The sequence below is a fragment of the Scophthalmus maximus genome, chromosome 2 (assembly GCF_022379125.1).
Source record: "Scophthalmus maximus strain ysfricsl-2021 chromosome 2, ASM2237912v1, whole genome shotgun sequence".
Taxonomy (NCBI): domain Eukaryota; kingdom Metazoa; phylum Chordata; class Actinopteri; order Pleuronectiformes; family Scophthalmidae; genus Scophthalmus; species Scophthalmus maximus.
The window spans coordinates 28,994,412-29,009,581 of NC_061516.1; the positions used below are offsets into that span (position 1 = coordinate 28,994,412).

At 43.7% G+C, this 15,170-nt stretch overlaps 2 protein-coding genes across 4 annotated transcripts in view; both read left to right on the forward strand.

The window, feature by feature from the left end:
- The window catches only part of dnah2 (dynein, axonemal, heavy chain 2), a 59,631-nt gene extending 51,513 nt beyond the window's left edge, over window positions 1-8,118 (forward strand). For both annotated transcript variants that reach the window (XM_047330456.1, XM_047330457.1), the window contains exons 81-88: window positions 165-349; window positions 1,128-1,362; window positions 2,379-2,530; window positions 2,834-2,948; window positions 5,973-6,149; window positions 6,740-6,814; window positions 7,613-7,763; window positions 7,885-8,118. In XM_047330456.1, coding sequence (XP_047186412.1) covers window positions 165-349; window positions 1,128-1,362; window positions 2,379-2,530; window positions 2,834-2,948; window positions 5,973-6,149; window positions 6,740-6,814; window positions 7,613-7,763; window positions 7,885-8,039 — 1,245 coding nt within the window. In that variant the 3' untranslated portion in view covers window positions 8,040-8,118. The remainder of the gene's footprint in view (window positions 1-164; window positions 350-1,127; window positions 1,363-2,378; window positions 2,531-2,833; window positions 2,949-5,972; window positions 6,150-6,739; window positions 6,815-7,612; window positions 7,764-7,884) is intronic.
- Window positions 8,119-10,667: 2,549 nt separating this feature from the next.
- kdm6ba (lysine (K)-specific demethylase 6B, a) overlaps window positions 10,668-15,170 on the forward strand; it is a 95,164-nt gene continuing 90,661 nt past the window's right edge. Inside the window, exons 1-3 of one of the 2 annotated variants that reach the window (XM_035626549.2) lie at window positions 10,668-10,887; window positions 13,908-14,106; window positions 14,466-14,507. The gene's annotated coding sequence lies outside the window, so the exon portion shown is untranslated. The remainder of the gene's footprint in view (window positions 10,888-13,907; window positions 14,107-14,465; window positions 14,508-15,170) is intronic. The other variant, XM_047330458.1, reaches the window with a different exon arrangement.

Genomic DNA, 15,170 nt, shown 5'->3' on the forward strand with positions numbered 1-15,170 from the left:
GGGCATGAGACTAAACAGTACTTAAGGCCTTTGTTAAAATATCACTCCACTGTCTTTACTGTTTCTGTCGACTCCCTTGAGAAGAACCATTTCACCTGTCCTCAGCGTGTTGACTTGCATTTCAAAGTCAGTCTGTTCAAATCATCTTCTTCATGCTCCCCCAGGTGAGTGAGAATCTGCTCAGTCGCTACCTGGACGAGTACGAGGAGATTCCCTGGGATGCACTGAGGTACCTCATTGCTGGGGTCAACTATGGAGGTCATGTGACAGATGACTGGGACAGACGTCTTCTAACCACATACATCAATGACTACTTCTGCGAGGCTGCGGTCACCCAGCCCTTCTTCAAGTGAGACACCGTAACGCAACAAACACACACACACACACACACAAACACATTTGTTTTTGCTACGAAAATAAATGTAATTCAAACGGATGTTGCTAAAAATGTCAAAGTTTCAACAAAAGAAAGATCAGTAAGTTCTGCGGATGCTCACAAGACATTTAGATATTTTAATCTTCAAAAAATAACAGATGTGACTGCACAAAGATGCAACAGGCCACTTCAACTCCCTGTTAAAGCGCCTTAAATTCACAGAGTACCAGCACTACCAAGTGGACAATCGGATTATTACAGTGTATGAAATGCAGGCACATTGTGGTACTAAATGACTGACAAGAGCCCTCAGCTGGGTTTTTTTTTTTTGTCTTATTACTTGCACAGTTAATTTCACATCAACCACTTTATGGAAAAAAACATTGAGTGCATCAGCTCAAATAAAACAAAGACCATAAAAGAGGACGATACATAAATGTATATTTATTCTATCATTACTGTCATGCAGAGAGACTGGTTGTGGTGAGTGACAGTGAGTGAATATCACTTCCTGCCGCTGCCCCTGGTGCTTACATAAAAACATGAGCTTGTCATTTATAGTCTGAGGGTTTTATATTGCTCAGCTTCCATATCCAGAACAGGCAGATTACACACACCCCCCCCCCCCCCCCCCCCCCCCCCCCCCCCCCCCCCCCACACACACACACACACACACTTTTCCTGTACCACCGTCTTTAAATACCATTTAACATCACTGACCTTGTTCGTCGTCACCACCTTTCTCTGTCAGGTTGTCCTCCTTAGCCAACTACTACATCCCCCGTGATGGACCCCAGTCCTCATTCAAGGAGTTTATTGGCATGATGCCTCCCGCAGAGCACCCTGAGGTGTTTGGCCAGCACCCTAATGCCGACATTGCTAGTCAGATCGCTGAGACCAGATTGCTGTTCGACACCCTGCTCTCCCTGCAGCCCCAGGTCACCAGCCCCTCCGCTGCGGGGGCTAGGCCGAGTAGAGAGGATAAGGTGAGCGGGAGACAAGGTCGGAGAAGGGGAGGGTCAAAATGACTAGTAGAGTATATAGACTGTATATAAAGATGAATGACATGACAGCTCCCAAAAGTGAAGCCAAATTATTTGGATCGCCCCCTGGTGACGGACTGCAGTATAAGTTCGTAAACCCGCCTCCTCCATGTTAGTAGGTGGGACAAACTAAAAGTTCACGTTAAATGGATTTTTTTTTTGGAAAGGGGCTGTCAACTCCGTACAGTACTGTATAACAAGCCGTGAGGAGAACCTTGTGATTCTACAAGCTTGGGAAATCATGTGATCAGTTCTCCATACCTTATCAAGTCCACCAATCTGGATAATAAGAGTATTTATATATCCAGTCACCATTTGCTGAAAAGCAGATGGGCCTTTGGCCTGGCACATGGAGAGACTCTGTTAGCCCAATACAAAGAATGCTTATTAATGTACCACAAAACTATAATTGTATCAAACCGAACATGAAAGTCATGCAAGAACATCGCACTCAGATGCCAATGTATTTGTAATCACCTATTAAAATGTTTTACATTCAGTTTAAGATGTGTCTATAGCTTATAGCCTCTGAGGTCAAGAAAAATTTGTTTTAGAAGGTAAAAGGAGCATCATCTTGTGTTCCTCTGGCACCATCTGCCATTTCTGTGTTTCTGTTGTTTGCTTGACTGTTGTTTGACTATGGCAGTACTTTTCACTGTGTTGTAAAATGCTTTACGTGTTCTGGTAGTATGATAGTGCCAACAAATAGGAGTAAGTGTTATGATACTGACTGTCAGTAATGTAATGTCATCATCCAGTTTATTTATAGTGTTTCTTGTGGTGGTATGGGTCTGTCAGAAGAATTACCATCACGAGCCTTTAGCCTGAGCTCTGATTTTATGCAGCTCCGTGATCTGACTGTCTCTGCAGTTTCTTCCCTGCCAAAGCCAAAGGGACTCGCCTTTGTAAGTTAACAGTATCTCATCTGCTTTTGTACAACGTTCAATTGGTGCTTCCAGGTATTAGAGCTGTTGGCAGACGTCCGTGTGAAGATTCCAGCATTGATTGACTACGAGGGCACAAAGTCCCTCCTCCAGGACAACCCTTCGCCTCTTAATGTGGTCCTGCTGCAAGAGGTCCAGAGATACAACTCGCTGCTGGACACCATCATGTATGAACTCTGCTTATTTCTGTGCATTGTACCAGTTTAATTAAGCGATACATACATATGAGAGAGATAACAATCCGGCACTAGCATCCTCCAAGTTGTAACTCAGCAACAAGCGGCACAACAACAGGGAGAAAAGTTAAACTTAGTTGAAATATCCCAGCAGCCAAATGATTGTGCTTGAGTTGGATCTCGCATGAAATGAATACGCTACAGTTGTACAATTACCCAGGTGAGGAAGCAGTGATGACTAAACACTTACAGTAAAAGGGGGTAACGTGCTGCAACTGTGTGTTTGTGTGTCAGTGCGTCTCTGCTGGAGCTGGAGAAAGGGATCAAAGGCTTAGTGGTGATGTCACCCAGCTTGGAGGAGACCTTCAACTGCATCTATGACGCCCGTGTACCACCGCTGTGGGAGAAGGTGCCAGACACACACACACACAGATCACCCACAATAACCAATAGTGTTCTTCAATTCTACTTCAGCACGCGATCTTTTGAGGCGCAAAAATATGTTGCGTTCCTTCATTTCATTTTCTCTGCTGGTTGTGGCGTTGTCAACTTCCCACTTGTTATGATACATAAAAAATGTACATAAAAACTTTCAATATGTGATGCACATGCAGCATGAGAAGTGAAACCTGCTGCCGTCCTTTTTATCTCACTTTCATGAAGTGGGAGGACACTCTTTGGAAATGGAGTGCACTGAAATAAGACAATAAGACAATGCTGAGTAAGGATTGCATTTTTGAAAAAGAACGCTTTGATAAAGGATTTAAATGTATGACAATAGCCAAGGTAAACAACAAAACAAAGGTAGCCTGTATTGACTTGGCTGCACTTTACTGTACAATCAAGTATTGTCCAAGTATTTCCTTCTGGTCACAGATATTGTTTCAGTGCAGACAAACAGCAATCTTTACATTACCATCACTAACTCTGAGTACATTTTCATCCTAGTTGTTGTGTTTACAACAGGTATGACAGATTTAACAGAGACCACCCTGATTTACACTCAGGAGTCTTGTGTATTGATCTTTGTGATTGTGTTCTGATCATCACTAATACATTCTGCTGTCTACAGCCAGTCCAGCAGCTGCAGGCCTGTCTCTATACTGACTCACTGGTCAGTTATTAAAGGTGTATTTATCCATCACTCTGTCTGGCTGCACAGACACACATCTATTGTTCTCCTCTGTCTGTGTCCAACCACACACACACACACACACACACACACACACAGTGATGGGGCTCTGGTAGCGTTCCAGCTGTCATTCTGTCCAAATGCTCCATTCTGGCTTCATTATCACTGGACCTCTCTTTACAGTGGAGAGAGAACACAGGGTGCTGTCAGCTCGGGTCAAGGGGCTAGAAAAGATTCTGGCTGCTGTTCAAGTGCGTGTGTGTGTCTCCCCATTGAGCAGGAGTCATTTAGGGTATTTAGTTTTTATCTTGAATGCCTCATTCTGTCCTCATTACAGACATGAAAGCATATAAGCATATGTGTGTGCATGTTTGAGTTTGTGCACGTGCATGTGTTTGTGAGTAGCTGCTCATCAGGTGGAGCATACCTTGGCCCTCGGTGGCTGAACAAAGCCTGTGTCTGTGGCCCGATTGCAGTGTAATAGGCAAAGTAAAGCTTCGAAGGTCTGTTCCACTTTCCTCAAAACACCCTGAGCTCATTGTGCTCTGACCAGGGGCTTATTACTGCTGGATGTACTGTGTGTGTGTGTGTGTGTGTGTGTGTGTGTGTGTGTGTGTGTGTGTGTGTGTGTGTGTGTGTGTGTGTGTGTGTGTGTGTGTGTGTGTGAGCGTGACTCTGCCTTTCTTTTTTTTGTATTTCTATCTATTTCTGGCTCTCATCTGTCTCTCTGCCTTTTCTCATTCCCTATGTCTTTCTGTCTCTGTTTCTCTTTTTGTGTACTTTGGTTTCTCATTCTCATCATTCTCATTCCTTGTGCATCTCCCATCTGCTGCTCTCGCCGGTCGTCTCTCTTCTTTCTCCCTCTATCTCTTCATGCCACATCTGTTCCAAGCAGCAACAACAGGCCCTCATAGGCTCCCTGCCCTCCTTATTTATCCATCCATCCCTGCATCCCTCTCTTCCCCGCCCCTCCTTGGCATGGCAGCCTGTCATTAGTTCTGAGCTCACCGACTCATGGCTTTAATTTTGGCCTGAATGTCTCTCTGTCTCCGGCCATTTTGTATCTGGTTTCTTCACAAGGCTCTTGTTGTTTGTGTGTGTTTACAAGGTGTGTAGAATGTGTGCACATAAAAGATTTGGAATAAATGTGCATATTGGTTATGTGAATATATACAGGTTATGCACATGTCTCAGTATGCAGACATAGTATCTCTGTTTAAGGTGGATTCCCTCCTGGGTTTCCATCCCCCTAGTCCACATATTTGTGTGCACATTCCAAAATAAAAATATAATAAAAGTTATATATACAGTCAGTGCATCTCCAGGCCCCCAGCCCAGGCTGTGCACCCATTTAGCTTGTGTCTTGTGACTTCGGCAGATGGAAACAAATGATCAAAAGTCTCTCTAAGCAAAAGTAAGATGTGAAAAGTAAAAAACTCAAAGCCTGCCAGATCTGCACAAACAAGCATTCCAGGGACCTGAGGCCCAATTTGTCCACTCCTGCTGTGGACCAGCTCACAGTCGTCAAAAGTTCCGATGTAAAGCCACCTACCAGGCCGTATACAGATGAAGATGTTCTGTCTTGCACTGTTTAGATTTATTAGTTGTGGGGAAACTGCAGTTCTGCATTTCTATCTCCAACAAAGATGTTATATGATTAGTTTGGTTTGTTTGTTTGTTTGTTAGTTTGTTGTTTAGTTAGTTAGTTAGCAGGATTACTCAAAAAGTTATGGATGGATTTGCATGAACATTTTATGAAAGATAGATTTCACTCATGGTAACAGGTTTTGGGAGGGATTCACATCGGGATCCAGGAATCTTTATGAGGGATTCTTCACCAAAACTACTTAGCCTTGGTGGAGGTTAGCGCTCTGTGAGTGATCTTGCTTTTATGTATTTAAGACCACATGGTTAACTTATTTCTTGATAAAGTGAATTCCCGTACAGTGAAAATACTTACCTTCAGCATGATTGTGATATGTAACGGTAGATTATTTGTAGATTCCTGTGGTTCTCTTCTAATCGCGTTTGTTCCTTAAGCATTATCAAAATCAACCAAAGGAAGCAAAGGCTGTCATGTCAAAATCTTGACATAACTAGGTTCACATCTTAAAAATGTCTTCACAATTCCTCCACACACCACTTCTGCGTTGCTTAATGTGTGTTGTAAAGACAACAGTTCTACTGTATTGTACTGAGCTTCTTTTTCCTGTTTTGTGGAGCTGCCAACAGCTGGAAGCATGAAATGACTAGATTTGCCATGTCTGTGTCTCTCACTCCTACTCTCTCTCTGTCCACTAGACATACCCCTCACTGAAGCCCTTGGCAGCGTGGACCAGGGATCTTTGCCAGCGGGTGGTTCAGTTTGCACGCTGGACAGAGATGGCACAGCCCCCCAACTTGTTCTGGCTATCCGGCTTCACCTTTCCCAACGGTTTCCTGACCGCCGTGCTGCAGTCTTATGCTCGGCAACATAAGGTGAGATTTGGCACAACCACATTCACATTCACATTAGGTTACACTGCTTGTATTGTCTTGCTTGTGATTGTATATTTCTGAAATTATGCAATTCGCATTATAAAGGTTTTTCGCAAGCCTAATCCAGTTAACTTTGTGATTTTACAATTGGAGATTAAACTGAAAAAAGGAACAAAATCAAAACTACAATAGTTTTGCCAGACAACATCTTCAATTCAGTGTTCAATTCAATCAGTTAATGAATAGTTCATGTGTTTTCTGTTTATTGTACACAGCATATATAATACACAAATAAAAACAGCCTGGGAAAGACTTGCTGATGCACACGCAGTCATTTTCAGACATACACTGAAGTCCCTCTCTGTGCTCAACACTGGTTTCCCTGACTCCTCTGAGTCCATACATTAATCTTTGCCTCTCACCATCTCACAGCCCACAACCACCACACTTAACACGAGCAGTTAATCCAACAGATGTGTATTCATAAAACTGTTCTAATATGGCTGTATTCTAATGAATGGAGATCTTCTTGATTGACATCAGGACCAGTTACTGTAAACAGTTAACTTTCCATGTAACTGTTTTTGCAGATATCAGTGGACACACTGTCCTGGGAGAATATAGTATCCACTGTAGATGACAGCAACCTCCTCCACCCGCCCAAGGTGACTCCCCTGCACACACACATTTCCATAAAGGTTTCCATGAGCCTGCCATCACGCCACTTTTTCTAAATCATTTCAGCCTCATCGCCACTTTCCATCTAATTTTTCATTTCTACTTATATGTTGACAGTGCGGTTTTTCCTGAAAAACATTTTTTTTGCCTCTTCGCTTCCCATCCCACAAATCTGCTCACACATTTTAATTTCATACAGAGAAGTTTTACAGTTCAATTGTTGACAGTGGGGTAGAATGTTTTCATCTGTATGTTGCTCCCACTCCAGAATTTCAGTCACTGTAACCTTTTACTTCTCACTGGCTTAATATTATTGTTTTGTTTACGTTGTCTGAACTTTTCTTTCCTTATTTGCCTTTTCTTCTATGCCCTCCCTTTTTCTTTCTATTCTCTCCATCATCTTTCCCTTTGGCAGTTTTTGCCCCTTCTCTTCCATTCATTCCCTCACGACCTCCTGCTTCCCATTCTTTTCTCATTTCTGGGCTGCTTCTGTTTTCCTCCCGTTTCCTTCCCTTGACCCTCTCTCCTCTATCTTCATCTTGGCCTCTTCACTCTCTACTCCTTCCTTCTTTTCTCCTGCAGCCCTCCCCTTGTCTCTTGTTCTCCACCCCCCATCTCTCATTTCCCCTCTCAGTTGCATTACCTAATTGGCATGGCTGTTTTTCATAAACAGATTTTTTTCAAAGCTGTATGCAAAATGTCACTGCCGAACAAGTGTTCATATGTCCTCTTGCTTGTTTCTCTGTTGATCCCTTCTCCTCCCTACCTCTCTCTCTCCCCTCAAGGATGGAGTGTTTGTGCGAGGTTTGTACCTGGAGGGGGCAGGTTGGGACAAGAAGAACTCCTGTCTGGTGGAAGCTGAACCCATGCAGATGTCCTGTCCCATCCCTACCATCCACTTCAAACCTGTGGAGAACCGCAAGAAGATGGGCAAGAGTGAGTTGTTTGGGACAATTACTCTGACTGTGTTTCCATCTTCCTCTCCTTGTTTTGTTTTTCGCCCTGTGGTTCCACTGTCTGACCTCGGTTCCTCTGTCTCTTGTCCGTGTGAGTGCAGTTATGTACCTGTGTCCGTGTTACTACTTCCCCGTGCGTTCGGGCGGCGCTGGACGAGCATCTTTTGTGATCGACGTGAAGCTCAAATCCGGAGCTGCTACCCCCGACCACTGGATCAAGAGAGGGACCGCTCTTCTCATGAGTCTGGACAGCTAAATGCATACACACCCACACATAGTACCCTTTGCTTTTTGTTGTTTAATACTTTTTATACATATTAAAATGTTCAACATTCTGTTACTTCTCAAGTCTATTACTTTCTGTCGAGCTGGTTAGCACACCTGGGGTTTAGCAATAAATGGTCACTCTGTGACGCTTTGAAGTTGACCTGACACGATTACGGTAAGTTCTTTCTCTCTTCCCTTTCCTTTTCGTCTCTGTTCTCTGCTGTGAGCTGACCGATTATCCACTCCCCTCCACAGCCCTGCATCAGTCTTTCCATGCTGACCCCCTTTTGTCCTGCTCAAACATACACTGGGAATAGTTTCCAACTGTGAAGTGTTGACTTTTACTGGAAACTTGCTTCCTTGTAACTTCTGGTTCAAGTGTCTGTCTGGTAATGTGTCTGTGGTGCCCATTGAATTCCTTGGTCATCTGATGAGCTGTTATGCAATGTCATCTATTTTGTAATAACAACTGAAATAGCACCTGAGTTGTCGACTGCCCGGTGATATGAATATGAAATGTGCAAAAATGCTCTAAATTCTTGTAAATTAGCAATTTCCAAATGTATTTTTATGAAGTTTGCACAGATTTACCAGGTAGCCAAGTAACCAGTGGTTTCACATCTTTAAAAGCAAAGAATAACCATGAAAATTTGATTTAGTCCAAGTTTGGCACCATCAGATATACACATTTTCCCTCAGTAAGAACACACCTGCAAACAGTGCAGTTAATCAAATTGAGGTAAAGGATATTTTAATGCTAATATGTGTTTCCCCAAGCAGAAAAATAGGACAGAGGGGGGGAGCGACTGAAGCAGAAATGAACCTATACAAAAATGAATTCTAATGAAGCTTCGCAGACAAGACGTTTGGCGTCGGTCAGCATTGTGAGAGAGAAGGCCTGGACTTCCCCACTGGAGAGGACTCAGCCCAAACTCCTGAAAGGGAGGGAGAGAAAAACAAGAGAAGGACCCTGCAGAAAGTGAGCCGGGAGGAAGAATGGTCCAGTAATGAGAGAGGGGAACCAGAGGGAGGGGCGGCGGAGTTCAAGGTTGTATTCAGACTGAAGGATTGTCCCCCCTGAAAGACTGAACACAGACTTCCTCAGGGTTTAAGAGCCTCTTTATCAGGCCCAGGTCTGTGTGTGTCTCTGGTGGTCTCCAGTTGGGTGGGAGATGGAGGGGGCCACTCACAGCAACATACTGAATTTAAATTCAAATTGGCTAGTTCTCAGGCCTGGTTGTAACAGAAATATCAGACTTGGAAGGTGTTATTTTATGGATAAAATTCCCAGCTGAAATGAACTACAATGTAAATGTGGTGTGGAAATGTTTTAGATGTATTTGTGTTGTGGCATTAATTAGCCTTCCCCTCGAATACGTCAGATTTGCGTATTTCAGTACAGAAATACAGTATCCAGAGTTCTGTGGTGTCTCCAAATGGCTGCTATAATCACACAGATTTGTAATGGATATAATTTTATCCTAGGTGGTGACGGTTTTCCAACAGTGGATGTCCTTAGTATAGAGCCATGATCTTCGGTAGCTCCCAGTCCGCAGAAACATTCATTTCTTGAGGTCATTGCATGCCAGCGTCTTCCATCTGTTTATCCGCTCAGACACATGCTCTTCGAAAATTCCTACATTTTGTAGGAATGTTGTGGACATATATTGAATGTCTGTGACGAGAAAACACAGGCTTACTATGGAAAGGCTCTCGGTTTGAAAATGTCATCTGGACATAATAATGTCTCCTAATGGACATGAATGACTTGAATGAAACCAGTCTGCAGGTGGGGATCCCCTGATGACACTCGGAGCACCCCTGAAATCCAACAGATTGTCTGTTCCAGGGGTTCGCCTTGTGCGTTAATTCCGTATCCCAGCGAGCTCCTGCGCTAGTTTTTGCGTTTCATGGGAAATGAGAAGATTACCAAACATCTCCAAGTAACAACTTTTGATTCGTCAAGCGGCTCTTGGCCCCTTTAGTACAGTAACTGCTTCCAACTGAGAGCTCGACTCTTGTGCCAAATAGTTATAAGAGGAGAACCTGGGGTCCAGTTGTTCTCCGCTGAATAGTAGTTAATAATGGAATTTGGGCAAGTTGTACAGTGTGTTTGGCAGTGACTATGGAGGCGGGGCAGTTAATGTCCAAGACTCTTCCACCGAAAATAAACCTGCATGAGGGAAGGAGAGAAAGGGAGAGGAGGGAGGGAGGGAGGAGGAAGGGAAAGAGCCTTTCAGCGGGGACAGAGGGGAAAGAGTCTCCGTTTCAATGGAATAAAAACTGCGCAATTTCTTTAAGGACTGCCTGCTCGCATCGCGGCGGACCCTTCCCCTCTGAAATGGACAGCAGCGGCGGGGGTCTTCGGGGTGATCCGAGGGGTCCGTGCCCACTGCAACCAGGCTGCCGTTGAGGCGACAGAACAGGAGCTGGCGATGTTTTACCAGATGGACTTCGGGGCGGGGGGGGGGGGGGGCTGTGCAATCGTTTGGAAAAGGCGATATGACTGTGCAGAGATGCAAGATCAGTGATGAGTCTATCAATCAGGTCTTGCCCATGGGCGAACGCGTCCACATCCCCCCCCCCCCCCCCCCCGGGCTTGGATCTATCTGCGTATGCAGCGCTCCTGCTCCCAGTGGCGACGTTTGCGCCGAAACGCGTTATGGATATTGAATGGGGTTTCATGTTTTTCCTTTTTTTGGGGGGGAGAGGGATTTTAGGGTGCTGCGTCATCCGCGGCTTGAGAAGGAGATGGACTACTTTGCAGATTTCCCCACTATTCCACTGTTTTGGCAGTCAGCACGGGTCCTCCCCAGCGGATTGTACATGATAAAAGGGTAAGCGTGATGCATATCATGACTCTTATCAGGCATGCACGTGGATATGATATATCTGCGGGCATGCACGCTGACATGTGAGGCGGCACAGCCTCTGTTACCTAATAACTGTAACAGGGGAACCAATGAGACTCCATTGAAAACAACCTGAACTACAACATCTAGCCTGTACTACACCTTAAATGACGCGATCCACATGAGAGAGAGAATACAAGCCATCGTTTTATTTTCGCCAGAAACGAACACATTTCGGTCCGATTGTATAACACGGCTGCCAATACCGTGTATTATTGGGCGTCACATGTCTAACTTTACACGAATGCGGCCGATAAGTTTGGACACTGCAGCAGCTCCGTGCCACTGTGCCGCTGGCAGATGTTCCATCGGTTCTTCCCACATTCATATCCAAACTGGCGCTGGTGATGTCATGTGTTTTTTTACGGTCAGGAAGGAGTCGTTTACGGGAAGGCAGGTCTGGAGTTGGCGATGTCGCAATCGCCCACTGTCGATCTCGGCTGCATGTTTGGAAATGCACAGAAAAAGGGGTGGGCGACGGATCGCGTCCGAGCGTGTGATGTGCAACGTGCGATCGTGACATTTCACCGATCGAGTGGTGGATGGAGAGCAGCGGACTGGATGAAATGCGGGCTCGCTCGGCGTCGGAGGAAGGAGTGTCGCATTTTCTTTCAGAAATGTCATGTGGTGGAAGTTGTGGCGGGTTCTCTACTATTTCCAGGAAGAGCGTTTGAATCCTCTTCCCTTGAATTTATTTGCTGTCTCCACCCCTCTCCTCGCTGTTCCTGTTGCACGTGCGGCAGTTCGCCACTGGGCGGCGGCCCAGGACTGTGAACTGTCGCCATTGAATATACTTGTGGAACTGCATGAGGGCCACGAACCCAAGTCACTTACCAATACGTGTCTCAGGTTCAGATGTCACATTTCTCTTTTGGACACTGGAACAAATTGACTCGACACTGACATCGGGTTGACTTAGCTCACAGTAGCCATCTTTTTGATGGCCTATCCACATCATAGTTTATTTTTTATTTATGTATAATGTATGTTGTTACTGCGAGGCATGTCTGAGGCCGACAACACGGTACCAAGAACGCGGTAAGAATTGAGCTCGTTCATTGGTTCACCACGCGCATGCGTGTTGTCACCCGTCCTGAAATTCCAAACATGGTGGGCAACGACGTAGCATCATGTTTTCTCAGATTTTACACCAAAGCATTTAAATGCTGCGTTCTACTTCAATCGGATTAGGTCATGGTCAGGGTAATGGCCAATGTAAGGTTTCGTTGGCGTTGCAGACTAAAGTTGACAAATGAAAAACTTTCAAATCACGTTGCGATCTCTTATGTTGCGGCCTCAAACGTCTCTCAGCTGCGATGTGCATTGCGTCCCAATTCCGCCTTACAGACCAATTTCAAGTCGTATTTAAGAAGGGCTTGAGCTCGCTGTCTGTGTACCCATTCCAAAGTGACCGAATCTAATCAACGTTAGTGTGTCAGCGACAAGAATACCTCCCTTGAATTTCTGACTCCGCCGTTGACAGACTAATGTCCCACAATGCAGTGCGGCTCGAGGAGGCGCTCACAGCCGCACAACATTTACACTAATTAGCTCGTGATGGTGGGAAGTGTCCGCGCCGACGAAACCTATCAAAAACAATATCATTTTTGGATACAATCCGTATAATTTGCTTTATTTTCGTTATTAATTTTACAAAGTTTACACACGTACGGCGTATTATATTTGTCAGGTCCAAACTGTGGCGATATAAAAACGGATAAGATAATGGGACGGCAAACATGACAACACAGCCCCGGCCCAGGTGAATATGAACCACCTAACCATATTTACAGTAAAGCTAAAACTAATCAAATGCTATGACAACTTGACAGTTGTCCTCAACTGTAAGTGTGGATGTCTCATATGCGAAACCGCTTCCTGACCCGCCACCAATTCAATTTCAATAAGTGTTATTGGCATGACATTTACGTGTGTTGCCACATACAATTTACAGTATAAGCGAGAATTAAAGGATCAAATCAACAATAAGACTAAAAACTGCAACAGTCAATAAGACAAAAATAATTAATGGAAATGATTAACTCAGTGAAAAATAAAGTATGAGTCTGGTTCATCAAGCTAACATCGTCTGAGGATAAAATGGGGACGTTCTTACAAAGTTTCCAGTGTGTCCCACGGTTTGTTTCTTTTGTTGTGACATATTTGGCTGCCGTCACTGCACACTCTTTCTTTTCACACAGGATGAAGGGCCAATTCTCCCTGTGTGTTATTATTTCTGATAATTCTGGCAGGAATTCCCTCACTGGTTTTGACATTGTGTTAGAAAGTGCAGTTCTATAAATGTATGAAAACGCATAATTTTTGTACTCCCAATTAAACGCCAAGCTACTTCCCCTTCCCTTCATCTCATTATGTTAATGCCTTCAAATGCCATTGACTTGCTCCTTGTCTTTATCTCCCTCTGTATGACAGACATGTCATTTCATTTCAGACAACAGGCTTTACCCAGATTATCCTTATCTACGTATATCAGTAAAGGGCTTGTTACATACCAACACTGAAGCAGTGTATCCAGCACTTTTTGCTACCGTTGCTACATGTATAATAATGTTCAGTATTAAATACAAATTGCTGAAGTGCAAGAGTGTGTATTGTCCTCTAGATGGCGACACATTTGCAGTCCAAACTTGTTCTGTGCCTTTGTGAACAGCTGCCGCTTCCTCACAGTGCAGACTGGGGTCTCTCAATACATGTTGTTGTTACATTATCTCATTAAAGTAGTATGTACTTTTGACCAGTACATGAAATCACCAAATTAACTGCCATTATGATCCATGTTTTATCACCTAAAAAGCCATGTCAAATGTATGTGACAAATTGATTGTTATCAGATGCTGTCAGATGCAAATTCTATATTTGTTGTTGTGGCATTATTTAAAATCCCTCATCGAATAAAGCTCAGTCAATGTGTTTTTTCCATTCAGAGAGATGGAGTGAGGAAAATGGCAAAGCATTGTCTCGCTGTGATTGAAGAGCCACCGTGACTCGCGCCAGAGGTGGCATGTCTGACTGGGTGACCTGCTCTAGGCCAGAATGAGCAAACGTAAGAGAAAAATCCCAACCGGTGAAGATGGACAGCACAGTCTCGGAATGGAAAAGTGCAGTTGCCCTCACTCCATTATGGTAAGATGGACATAAGTCATATTTTAATGCATGAATGTTTTACGTAAGAGCTCGGCTCAAACATAGCTATACTTTATTCTATTTCCAACAGAATTGGTGGGGTGTAATATTTCTCTTTTCTTATGTGGGCTTTAAAGGCACTGCATTTTCCCCAGTATTTAACAGAAAATATTTTACCCATAAATACAGCTGTTTTCATTGTTTTTTTTTATTAAACCGAACATGGTCAACTTCACAATTCATAGAAATTTATAGGTATCTCAGGGAAATTCTTGCAGCCATACTGTGCTATTGTGTTGATTACTTGGTTTTCCCAATGTTTATTTGCAGCAAATAACTGAGAACTGTTTTCCCTACAGAGGAGCCATCTGCGATTGGCTGCAAGCACCCAACCTTCTCAGGTAAGATTTTGACGTGTTACCCAGACTTGCACACGGTCTGCATGTGCATGTCTTTGTTTTTGTCATTTCTCTTCTTTCTGTCCAGTAGACATATGTTTGTCTGAGGTATTTTCAGAGCAATGGAATGTTTGACTCAGGTGTATTGAAATACCCAATCTGTGGGTATATGTTCCTGTTCATTTAATTGTGAATGCCAACCGTTGAGAAGCATTTCAGAGTGAAGAAATGGTAGAGCGTATGAAACCCTGCTGATCTCGGATTGGTTAACTGTAGACACACTGAACAATGGAACTTTTCCATCTCAGAATTCCTAACCGTTTCAGCCAAAAGGATTTTGTTTCCTTTTCTCCCAAAGGATAAAAATCCTCTACTTGTTACCGCTGGAATTGAAATTCCAATGATTGTGCGCTGTATTTCACTATTGTGTTTTTTACTATCTATTCTATCAGTAATATGGTCTGGTAGTTCTGAAGCCTTTGGGCTGTGACACAGTATGTAGCTTCACATGGTTTGAACCTGAGTCAATGTGACAGATTAAAAAAAAAAAAAAAAAAAGTATATATATATATATATATATATATATATATATATATATATATATATATATATATATATATTAGACCAGAAATGTATTAGCCTGCCATATTCACTGAGCCAGGCATT